The following is a 12,257-nucleotide window of genomic DNA, read 5'->3' as shown; positions in this document are numbered from 1 at the left end:
GGGACATTTAAAAGTGTTCCAGGAAAATAAAATAATAAAACATTTTAAAATGTCCCAGGATTTTATTTAAAAAAATTCACCTTACCTTAGCCTGGTGATCAGTGGGACTCCCTGGACCCTGGTTGTGGGGGGTCTGTTATGGCCGCAGCTGCTCCATCCCTCTGCCGCCTTTCTGCACATCTGACACTCCTGGCCAGTGGCGTAGCGAGGGGGGGCGCCTACCCCGGGCGCAGGGGCGGACTGACCGTGCGGCCGTCACCGCAGCTCCCGGTCAGCCCGTCCGCATCTGACCCGGCTCTCTAATCGGCCGCCGCTCGCTCCTCAAGTGGGTCCTCTGGAGGCCCCCACAGGCAGCCCTCTACAGTGCCTGATCCAGCCAGCCCGAATTGCATACTGGCTGTATCAGGCAGACGCGGCCCTCTGAACAGGCACTGTAGAGGGCCGCCCACGGGGTGATGCTTTGACATGCTTTGACATGTGTAGCACTCACCCCCGAAGGAGCTGTTGAATGCTCGGTTCATCTCTAGTCTGTCTAGGGTATGATCTTCTCTAGTCTGTCTAGGGTATGATCTTCAGCTGCCCACCCATTAGCATTTACCGCCCCAATAGTATAATGCAGAATAACGTTTATTGAACATATTCACTGGTGGGAGAGGGTATAGGGATTCAAAGCTATCAGGGTGTAACCGACATAAGCTCCAGACTCACCAGACCTGGTTGGCATATCAGTGTAGATCCACTTGGGAGGCAGTGGATAGCAACTGAAGTAGCAGATGAGCAAGGATGAATATAGATCCTCAACAGGAGAGACACCGGCCATACTCCTAAAGTCCTTAAGTTGCAGGAAACTTCAAGAGCCATCATTGGTCCTAGGTCTTTTCCTCCAACAGCAACACAGACCTTCTCCATGTTGGAGGCCTCAGGGAAACATTTCCCTCACACCAGCCTATGCCCACCCCCAGGCCTTAGGCCTAGCCCGGAGGGGGCAGGCTGAACAGCACCCAGTCCTAATCTTTGACTGGTCCCGGCTAGTCTGAGCACATGGGAAATCCCTCCAGTATCCCTCTTATCCCACCATGCACCACTGGTTAAGAGAAACCCAGTGATTGGCTGCTGTACTGTACAAACACTATAGTATCTCTCATTGGCTGTCCCACAATATGACAGAGTCACATACTGCTCAGGGATGTACAGGCAATGCCAGACACCTGGAATTAACCAGATAACTGCCACTATAATTCCAGCCAGGCTGCCTACAGCCCTGGCTAGCACTAAATGTCTAGAAGCCACATCACAGAAGGTGATGGTGGCTACACATGTAATATCTTATTATTTTATTATAGAGTCGCATATGGTTTTATTCTATACTACTGATGCTCTTTTTAATTTCAGTTGTTGGCAGCTCTTCAACAATGGGGGAATGGACGTCAAAAATCTGCCATGTCAAATTCGGTTGCAGATACAGAAAGAAGGTCATCATTAAATAACGCAAAAGATTTAAGGCTTGTTTTCAAATGTGTCAATTCAAGCAGCACTGGGTGAGTGCAGTGCAATGTATAAATAAACAATAGCAACACTTTAAGGACCACAGCTTTCCCTTATTCACCTATAATAAAGCTTGATTTAAACTTAAAGAGTTAGTGCACTCAAAAGTGACCATAATTCCCAACTCCATACTTGTTCACCTAACTGTTTTGGCAGTTCCTGCTTGTCCACCTTTGCGTTTGCCAACTGTTCTTGTTAAATTCTTCACAATATAAAATTGTTTTTAGAAATCAAACAGGGAGAGTGGGAACCCCTCACTTAAACCCTCAATTAAACCCAATTATCAAGTGGTTTAATTCTGCAGTATCTACTAATCATTGAATTTGCAGTTTTGAGTTGACCATCCCTATACAATTAATACAAAAAGGCATCAGGTCTAGCTGAATTATAGTACAGTCCTGTGGCTTATTTTCTTTTTAATTCTAACATAACAAGATGTATTTTTGTCAAGCCTTGCTTGACAGGGGCAAATGTCGAATGCATTTTGTCGAAAGAGGCAACATTTGGCCAAACTTTGAAGAAATGAAAACCCTCAATTTTGCTGATTCCTTGAAGTTCCGTGGGGAACCCAATTTCCTTTGATGTTGTTAGCTGCATCCTTTCTCAGCATCAGTACCTCACTGAGGCGAGAACACTTATAATATTATACATTTCCCATACGTATACGTTACTCCCAGAGGAGGTTCCCTGATGTATATTATTTTATTAGTGTTTATTATAAGTATTAGTAGTATGTAATACTACTAGTAATAAGTAGGCTTAGTAATAACACCAGTGGTTGTGGCAGCAGTGATATAATTTCATGGATCTCTGTTACATATTATTCCTTTCTTCTTTTTTTACATTATTTAAAAGGTGAAAAGATAAACGAAACATCTCCTAAAACGAATCACAGTCATTTTCTCTTATAGATTTCTTAATGAAATTGAAGTGCACAATGCTCGAGAGTTACTTGGATTAGTAACTAATGATGGAAGAAAGGAGCACATAAGGAAATTCATGGAATCAAACAGTGGGTAAGTGCTGGGAAGGTGTAATGTTTCATACAACATCAAGCAAGCTCACCTAAAAATAATAAGATCCTACTAAATTATCTGTCTGTGCTTAATGTTCAATCCAAGTCATATAGCAGTCGGATAGATTGACATTCGTACATTAGGAAGTGGTAATGCATACTGTAAATCCATTATACGCCTCCCCCTATTCAGTGCTATATCAATAAAAAAAAGTGAAAAAATATAATCACCTCAATAGGGTATTTAACAATATTCTGGGGTTTTTTTTGCCAGTTTAGGGCAAGGTGACAGTTTCTCTAGAAAGGGTACCCTTTCACCCACTAATACCTTCACTGCACTCTGTCTGTGATGGTTCTCATTCATTCAGGCCACCTCATATCTGTGGGGAGAAAAACTAAACGAAAACTGGACTTGCTGTATTTTTCTTGAAGACCATTTGCTGGTCATCTGAATAGCTTTCTCAATTCAGAATGAGAATTGAGAAAGCTAGTCGGATGACCAGCGAAACATCTTCAAGAAAATTACAGCAAGTCTGATTTCTTTTTACAGATATTCACTGCACTTCTCTGCTGTTCTACTCGTCTTTTGGAGCACTGCAAAATACCAAATAATCTCAGGTATGAATACATATCTAAATTCTCCTCTTCCTCTCATAATTCAGTGCTTGGTCCTGAATGGCCAATCACCAATCTTAAAAAGTGTCACAAGAGGGACATTCCACCTGTGTGAGCCCCAACACTGACCGATACGGTGCTCACACAGATACGGCACTCCCACAGGCGAATGGTTAAATTGAGACTTAGGCCAACTGAAGTTTGTTTGTTTTTTATTTTAGAAAAGCATAATCCAACAGGGTTGGAAACCTTGCCCAAATGTTATTGCTTCCCCCCTTCTCAAGATAAGTGGGGCTGAAAGCTATCTCCCCTCTTTTTTCTCCTCCCCTCTTCATAGGCATAGGAAAGAATGCTCAACCAAGTCAAGCATTAAGTTTATTTGAATAGCAACCAGCAGACATGCCTAAGGGCATGCACATCAGACTGACCTCCTGTGTTTATGGCCAGCTTATATTTTGCAACTTTAGCTTGAACAGCAATTACAACCTCAGGCTAGCTGAAATGCTACATATATACCTAAAACGATATAGCACACCAAGTATCTGATCTAAATATACACATCTGCTTGTGTTGTAGCTGATCTCACTTATCCCGTACTGATCTAGACATGTGAATTGACAAACAGGAAACAGAAAAGCACAATTGCAACCAAGATATTTCCTTCCTAATTTTGATCAGTGTGTGGTGATCTGTGCTACAACCAAGTATACAGAAATGATTTCAACATTTGTTGGAGGATAGTTATAGAACTATTTGTGTACAGTAATACCTTGGTTTACAAGTAACTTGGTTTGAGAGTGTTTTGCAAGACAAGCAAACATTTCTAAAAAGTTTTGCCTCGATATACAAGCGATGTCTTGCAATAAGAGCAAAATTTTGTAGAGAAGCACCACCCGAATAAGGCTGTAGCAGTGCGAGCGATGAATCTGATTAACGACAATGCAATGTCACATTGGATAGATTCCTTGTTAAGGTTTCACGAAATGAAAAAGATTCCACTTAGCCAAGAGATAGCAATGATTCCGTTAGTGATAGTGAAAGTCGTCCTACACAATAATCCTCCTCTCTCTCGTCCCCCTCACACCAGCCACGAAGGTACCGGTACATGTGAATTGACAAACAGGAAACAGAAAAGCACAATTGCAACCAAGATATTTCCTTCCTAATTTTGATCAGTGTGTGGTGATCTGTGCTACAACCAAGTATACAGAAATGATTTCAACATTTGTTGGAGGATAGTTATAGAACTATTTGTGTACAGTAATACCTTGGTTTACAAGTAACTTGGTTTGAGAGTGTTTTGCAAGACAAGCAAACATTTCTAAAAAGTTTTGCCTCGATATACAAGCGATGTCTTGCAATAAGAGCAAAATTTTGTAGAGAAGCACCACCCGAATAAGGCTGTAGCAGTGCGAGCGATGAATCTGATTAACGACAATGCAATGTCACATTGGATAGATTCCTTGTTAAGGTTTCACGAAATGAAAAAGATTCCACTTAGCCAAGAGATAGCAATGATTCCGTTAGTGATAGTGAAAGTCGTCCTACACAATAATCCTCCTCTCTCTCGTCCCCCTCACACCAGCCACGAAGGTACCGGTAATTGGTTTATTTTTCTTTATATTTTGTACGGTATTATATCACAGTACAGTATTGTAATCATTTATTATGAATATTTTTGGGTTGTGGAACAAATCATCTGAATTTCCATTATTTCCTATGAGGAAATTCGCTTTGATATACAAGCGCTCTGGATTACAAGCATGCTTCCGGAACGAATTATGCTCGTAAACCAAGGTATTACTGTATTTGCTTTATAAGGAGTACAGAAAAGGACAATGCTCCCTCAAAATTAGGCTGACATTGTAAATATAGACTGTGATACTAGCTTTGTCGTTAGTTACACTAAGTTCATGAGTGAAGAGAGAAACTTAACTATTTTATATGATAGATAATGGAGACATACAGACCCACACATTGCCATAGGGAAACACATTATATTAAAAATATCTAATGCTTCAGAAAACAGTGTCAGTGATTTCAGACATGCTACAGGAGATGATCAGAGACTGTGCACATGCTAGAGGAGATGGTCAGAGACTGCGGACATGCAACAGGAGATGGTGAAAGACTGTAGGCATGTTACAGGAGATATTCAGAGACTGTAGACAGGCTACAGAAGATGGTCTGCTACAGGAGATGGTCAGAGACCGTGGACCAGGGACGTGCGGTCAGGGGAGGCAGGTGAGGCAGAGCTAAGATAAGAGCCTCACCTAGTATTATGAAGAAAAAAGGTGTCATCTTCAAGTCTGAAGCTGACAGCTTTTTCTCCATTCAGAGCGGCTTGTTACAGGTTACACAGCAGGGACAACCTCTCCCTGCTGTGTAACCTGTCATGGACGGAGCGCTGCCTGTTAATTACAGGCAGCTGCATCCGACTTTTGACAGGTAGTTAGGTTACACAGCAGTGGGCTTCCCCACTGCTTGTGTAACCTAACATGGGGAGGCAAGAGCTGTCACAGCCTCTATTCTGTGTTAGAGGCGTGAGCTCTGTGGATGGCTTGGGCCAATGGCAAAGCGCCATTGGTCCAAGCTGTCCAATAAAAAAAGAAAAAAAAAACACTGAGGACATCGATCTCGATGATTCACTAGTGACGAGCACACAGCTTGGTTACTGAGCTGGGGGTGGGGCTTTGGCAGGATGGGGCTTCGGTGGGACCGGGGCGAGCTTCGGCGGGCTTGGGGATGCCTCACCCAGCACAGAAGGCACGGCACGTCACTGCCGTGGACATGATACAGGAGATGGTCAGGGACTGTGGACATGCTACAGGAGATGGTCAGGGACTGTGGACATGTTGCAGGAGATAGTCAGAGACTATATACATGCTACAGGTGTGGTTGGAGACTGAGAACATCCTGAAGGAGAAAGTCAGAGACAAGAGACAGGCCATGTTAAAATCAAGGCTTTTACATTTCTGTTCCTTGTGTTCCCTACAGCTCCCTTAAAAATTCCTGCCCCATATTTGATGTTCTCTATAGCAATAACTATTATCTTAACTCAGAGAAAAAAAATAAAAGAGAAGGGAATGGGCTGCGCAGAACAGGTATGAAATTGTGAAAGAAATAAGCCAAACTATTTACCTTTGGTTCAGAAAGCCCATAGTCATAGGAATATTTTGCTTCATTGACCTGCATTGTGGTTCTTATAGCACAGCTACTTTGGTAGAGTGTAGATCTGACATTGCAGGTACCGTTATATTTGTAGTGGATGTATTATGCAGTACAAGAGGAGGTCAGAGAATGTGCATAGGGCAGAACCCAATGCAGAGTGAGGGGAGATGTTCCCAGGGTTTCCCTACATCACAGGTCACATGACACATAGCCACAAGGGTAGCCAAGGAATACTTCTGCTCATACTTCTGCTCATACTGTTCCTGGTCATGCAAATCAAGAAGAAAGCACCTAGGCAGAGGTAACACTGACTATATCCTGATGGGGCCTAAGTGTCACACTGTAAGTATCAAAGAGCTGCAGGAAATATATTGCAGCTTATTAGTCTTGATGTGGTGGCTGCATTTGTTTTCCTTCTTAGGTTCTTTTGCTTTATTTTTACCTGATAAACCTGCTAGTAACACACTTCCTATCCTAGGGTGACAACGTTCACTAACTGTACTTTATCTCTGAAAAAGCAGCGTTGTCTCTCTAGGGCAGGGAGTATGTTAGGGCTGCAGAAAACCTCCCCTCTCCTCATCTCCATAACATAGAAGGGAGGCACAGAAAAAGCTGGGGACAATGCTAAGAGATCAGAGTGCAGCAAAAAACAGAAAAGGTTATCATCTAACCAAAAGGGAGCGAATTGTTAGGGTGCATATACAGTTGAAAAGCTAACTTATTATTAATAAAACAATTATAATTCCAAAAAGAGAATACATTAATGAGCATTAATGAGCAAACGATTTAAATCTGAACTCCAGGCAGCTATAAAAGACCTACATTAATGGAACTCTATATTTAAAACACATCAGAATTGTTTTGTTTGATGAAAGTAGTGTTAGCACCTGAATCTGGCTTGGTTTCGGCCTCTTGCAGTCCCTGCAAAGCATAGCTCTGACCTTGTCTTTATAATCTCCTCTGGCTCCATCTTGCACACACTGTAGTTCCCCATACATGTCTGTGCTGTCAGTCATAGTCAGTAAGCTATATCATTTACCACTTATCCACTGATATCACACAAGAAGTGAACAAAATAGGCTACACAGTCAACTGGTGACCCATCAGAACATGTCCTAACTCATAGTTTTAAAAACACAGTACTAAAGTATCAGGAATTTGTTACTCTTTATTGTTAATATTACCTCTCTTGCCTACAAAAATGGGTACTTAGTCTGGGCATAGTACAGGCAGTGACGTTTATAGCCCATCTCTGGGCAAACCAAAAACTACCTTGGCAGTGGGTCTACCCCTGCAGAGAAAGGGTTAGGTGCTTGTTTATGCCTAGGAGACAGGAAAAAACTATTTTACTTACCTGATGCCCAATCCTGATGACTCTCTGCAGCCTCTTCTCCCCTTCGCTCCCATGGTCTAAGGATCGCTGATGTCATCAAGTCTAAGGAATGTTCCGCAGACTTGCAGTAGATGTGAGGACACAGAGGGACATTTAATCAGTCAGAGTAGAGGAGAGTGGGGATCAGGTAAGTAAAAGTACTTTACTCTAGTCCTCTAGGCATAAAAGAGCACTAAACCCTTGCCGTTTGGGGATAGCCCCACTGCAATGGAATTTTTTTTTTATTTGACTGGAGACGGGCTTTAAACTGTATGATCTCAGCTCACCACAGAAGTCTTGTTTGCAAGAAAAAACTCTAAACCTCCCTATGTACATTCAGAGCAGGCTACATGTAGCATATGCTTACTTAGAATCGACAATTGTTATGACATAACTGATTCCCTTTCTAGTCACATCCACTATGGTTATGTATTGGTTTCGGGCTATCTCCCAATAAACAGGAGCTCAAACAGCTGACCAATACCTAGATAGGCATGGAGGCTATCCAATATGCCAAGCTTAGCAAATATGTATAACTATTGCAATTTTACAAAAATATTCACTCCTCATGTATGGAAGCCTAGCAAAAATTTCTCTAATTCGTACATGCATGAGAAATACTACCAGACTGTCTAGAAGTTGCAGCATAAAAGTCATAGCCATGCTTTTAAATGCCATTCATATGGAAACAGCCATTAGCGCCAAGAGTTAAAGAAAACTTTTTGTCTGGAGCATTGAGAGGCTGAGAGGGCAAAACAAAAAAGTTCTACTTTAAGAGTTCTACTTTAGGTCAGATCACCAATCCTCTCCTAATTATACATCATTATTTTATCTTGAAGCGCTTCTCTGCAAAATAGTTTCATAGCTGTATCACGTAGATATTTCTCTATGTCAAAGGATTGCTTTTGTAGTAAGGAATTTTTTTTTTTGCATTTCAAGTAATTTGCAATATTGCTACTCTTATCAGGCAAAACATAAAGAGATAATACAAAGAACATCCATATTCCTACATGTCCGTAATTTGTTAGGTAAATGTGCTCAGCATATCTAGAAAAGGGAAATGGTTATTTTGTTCTAAGCATATTTACATGGCCAGAGATATAAAATACAGATACTACTTTGTACTAACTGAATGAACACGTTCTCTGATAATGAACAATGTACACATAGGGCTTGTATACTTAACTGACACACAGTTTGGAATTTTAGGCCAAAAATATCAAACGAAGGTGCACAAAACATGTCAACTAGAGATATAACATTCTTTCCCCTGAATAACAGTGCTGGGTGGGAGAACATTTCCTGAATGTGACCTTATCAGTCTGTTTTAAATAAATTTGATTGAAAAATTCTTCCATTTGGATGTAAATAAAGGAGTGTGGTACCAACATATATCTGCCAGGGAACTGCTACATGCATCTGACCTTCCTCCATTAGAAGTTCCAGGTTCATGAACCCCTCCAGATGCAACAAATATTATTCATGTTCAATATGTAAAGCAGGGCTCACCAACAATAAAGGCTTTGACAATGTTTCTAGTGATGCCTTTTGATAAAACATAGGCTAAGATAGATTTGTATTTAAAATTTTTTAAAACCAGAGTAAAAAAAAATAGCACAATTCTACAAATAGTTGCTGTGCTGCTGACCTCTCTATAGAGTTCACTCAGCCATTAACTCTAAAGGGTTGAAATTACTTTGCATGCCTTATTTCTGCACGATTTCCCAACTTTTTTTCTCCCAACTTTTTTCAAAAAATAAATGTGATTCACTAAAATGTGACCACACTCATGACGTCAAAATCAAAAGCATTGACACATGAAACTTGCTTGTGTAAATGTTTGCACTTGAGATTTAGTTTCTCAATGTGGCTTCTTACTCATCAATGAGTCTGAGGTGTATTAAACGCAATGCTGTCATGCTGTCATTAAATAAAAGTTAGTCCAAACAGAAATACCTGTAAAACATCACCAGAGCTCCACTTCACTGTCCTCGAAGTCCATAAGAAGCTGACACTTCCAGGAGGGCTCATTTACTGTGTCGTCGCCCCCCACCCCCTCATGTATTCAGTGGTTCCTCTGGCCAGCCTTTACGTCACCACAAGGCACAGTAGTGACATAGCGGTTGGTGGGTGGAGGAGACCAGAAGATAGACATTCCCGGAAGTGTCTGTTTCTTTATGAACTTCAGAGGAGGATTAATTGCAAACAAAGCAAAGTTCGGGCAGTATGGTCAGCAGGAAGGGTAAGTATTCAGAGTCTTCTTTTTAAAGTATGGCTGTGTGGAGGTTTCTGTTTTAATGAAAAGGACGGGGGCATTTTAGGATGAAGACTCCCTATCAACCCGCCCTTCCTAGCCCCCTAACCTATTTTGAGCTGACCCCCTTCCAACCAAGTACCTACATACCTCTTTTCAATTATGGTATCCTCCTGTAGTATTTATAGTTTTGATGCAGACATGTTGGCTGACATTGCCCCTACCTGTGCAGTAAATTCTCTTAGACTTGAATGGGCCGTACCCTTAACGGCCAAAGTATACAGGAAGCTACTGCACTGCAGACACTATTTTTACACAGGTTGACATGTGGGAGTCCACAACTATTGTTAAGTGGTAAATATGTACATGGGGAGGGGGTGATCTTAAAAAAGGTTAGGGAACTAGTAAGGGGAGCTGGAATAACATTTGGGTGAATGTACAAATGTTGTGCAATGGTAGTATCTACATTCTGATTGTGGTCGTGTCTGCCTCTCAGGGACAAAAAAAGTATTTCAGGAACTTTCTCTCTTTCCATTTATCACTAGTTTTTTAAGTACACATCTGGCACTTTGAGAAACATTCATCCACAAGCAATGTTGGCAGCAGAATTTAATGGGACTTGATGGCATCTTGTTAAATGCGGAACTATAACTGGGTCAGGGAAAAGGTGCATGTGAGTTGGGCAAATTTCTATTTGCATGCAAAAATTTCTAGTTTTCCTTTCAGTGAATCAGGGCAAGTGGCTCTTTTTGGTCATTTGCAGCTTCAACAATTACATATTTCCCTATACTCTACTGCTGGAAATTACTGCACTATAAAGCAAGGCAACAGGTAGAGGAGTATCTCATAAGTCCTCAATGTGATGATTTATCTTTACCAGCTATTGTGAAAGAGTTATTTTTTATAAAAACAGCTACATCTTGTGATCTTCCTGTATCTGATCTGTTTCAGGAGTCTCAGCTTTGAGGCATTTCAAAAGCTTGTTTCAGACTGGAATGGTTTGGCCCGGAATTTCTACAGAGAGCTTAAGCAAGCATTTTCAGTAATTGACACTGGTGAGAAAACAATTTCAACAATTTTAATAACTGTTCCCTTAAAATGTATTTTAAAAATACTGAGCTTATTTAATTGTAGTGCCATTAGCAGTGACTATTTGTAGTCATAACAAAGGTTACAGGGGGTTAACCCTTCCCTATGCTATCCAAAACTAAAAAAAAAATATTTTTTTGGCTGGAGTTACACTTAAAAAATTTACCTGTTCCAACTTACATACAAATTCAACTTAAGAACAAACATTCCCTATCTTGGTTGTAACCCGGGGACTGTCTGTAAATGTTGTCAAGCATGTTGTATAGAATTGTGTAGAATATTCATTTTTTTTATATGCAGATAATGATGGAAGAATAACAGCTGCAGATTTAAGAGAGGCCTCTAAATTGGCTGGACTATATTTTACAAACAAAGAGCTTGAAGACATGCTACAAGTGGCAGATAAAAATGGAGATGGAACAGTGGACATAAGTGAATTCATCGAGATCATGCTGAAAACCAATTTGTTTTAGTGTACGAGCAAGTGACCACAGTTCTCATGACTCAGTTTCCTTTTCCTGTCTGTGGGCCTTGTGTAAGTGGCTCCAGTGGTTTATTGGTAACTGCAAAGGACACCAGGATGTTCCTCCCCAATTTCCACAACTTGTGTTTTATTTTTACATTGTAGCACCACATTTGTGAACCCTTAACAAAAGCTAACACGTTCCAGTTCTTTCAATGTGTGCTCTCTGTATGAGAATGGTTTAAAATGAAGCTTGTAGTTTCCATAATTTCTTCTTTATTTGTTTTTAGATGTGTTCATATTTAAAAATTGATGGCATCATAAGTCCATTTTGAGGGTACAGTTTTTGTATTGATGTGACAACAGGAGATTGAATAAACATTGCATGTTGGGCACTCACTGACAGTGCAGGTTTTGATTAGGCTCCATGCTTATTAGTTCCTGATTGTAATGATCACCATTATAGATTTATCATTGTGAATTGAAATTATCTCATCTACTTTACCAGGCTTATAAATTACAATATCTGATGTGTCTGATACTTTAAAATTTTAATAGTAAAGATTATAAAAAAATATTTTATATAAAGATAAATGAATGCCATTTTCTAGGCACTTTAGGGTTAGAAACACAATACTACACCAGTACTCTAACTTATAGGATACTTGAAGAAGTAAATCCTCAAAGGTTAAAAAAAAAATTATCTACATGTATGCCATTTGAGCAGAGGACA

At 40.5% G+C, this 12,257-nt stretch overlaps 1 protein-coding gene across 1 annotated transcript in view; it reads left to right on the top strand.

The window, feature by feature from the left end:
• LOC108800083 (caltractin-like) overlaps positions 1 to 11,585 on the top strand; it is a 17,877-nt gene extending 6,292 nt beyond the window's left edge. The window contains exons 2-5 of the mRNA XM_018572023.1: positions 1,393 to 1,538; positions 2,457 to 2,561; positions 10,924 to 11,027; positions 11,362 to 11,585. Coding sequence (XP_018427525.1) covers positions 1,393 to 1,538; positions 2,457 to 2,561; positions 10,924 to 11,027; positions 11,362 to 11,534 — 528 coding nt within the window. The 3' untranslated portion in view covers positions 11,535 to 11,585. The remainder of the gene's footprint in view (positions 1 to 1,392; positions 1,539 to 2,456; positions 2,562 to 10,923; positions 11,028 to 11,361) is intronic.
• Positions 11,586 to 12,257: the final 672 nt, after the last annotated feature.

The sequence above is a fragment of the Nanorana parkeri genome, unplaced genomic scaffold, assembly GCF_000935625.1.
Source record: "Nanorana parkeri isolate BGI_ZX_2015 unplaced genomic scaffold, ASM93562v1 scaffold1905, whole genome shotgun sequence".
NCBI lineage: Eukaryota > Metazoa > Chordata > Amphibia > Anura > Dicroglossidae > Nanorana > Nanorana parkeri.
This window is presented reverse-complemented; position numbering and strand designations above follow the sequence as displayed.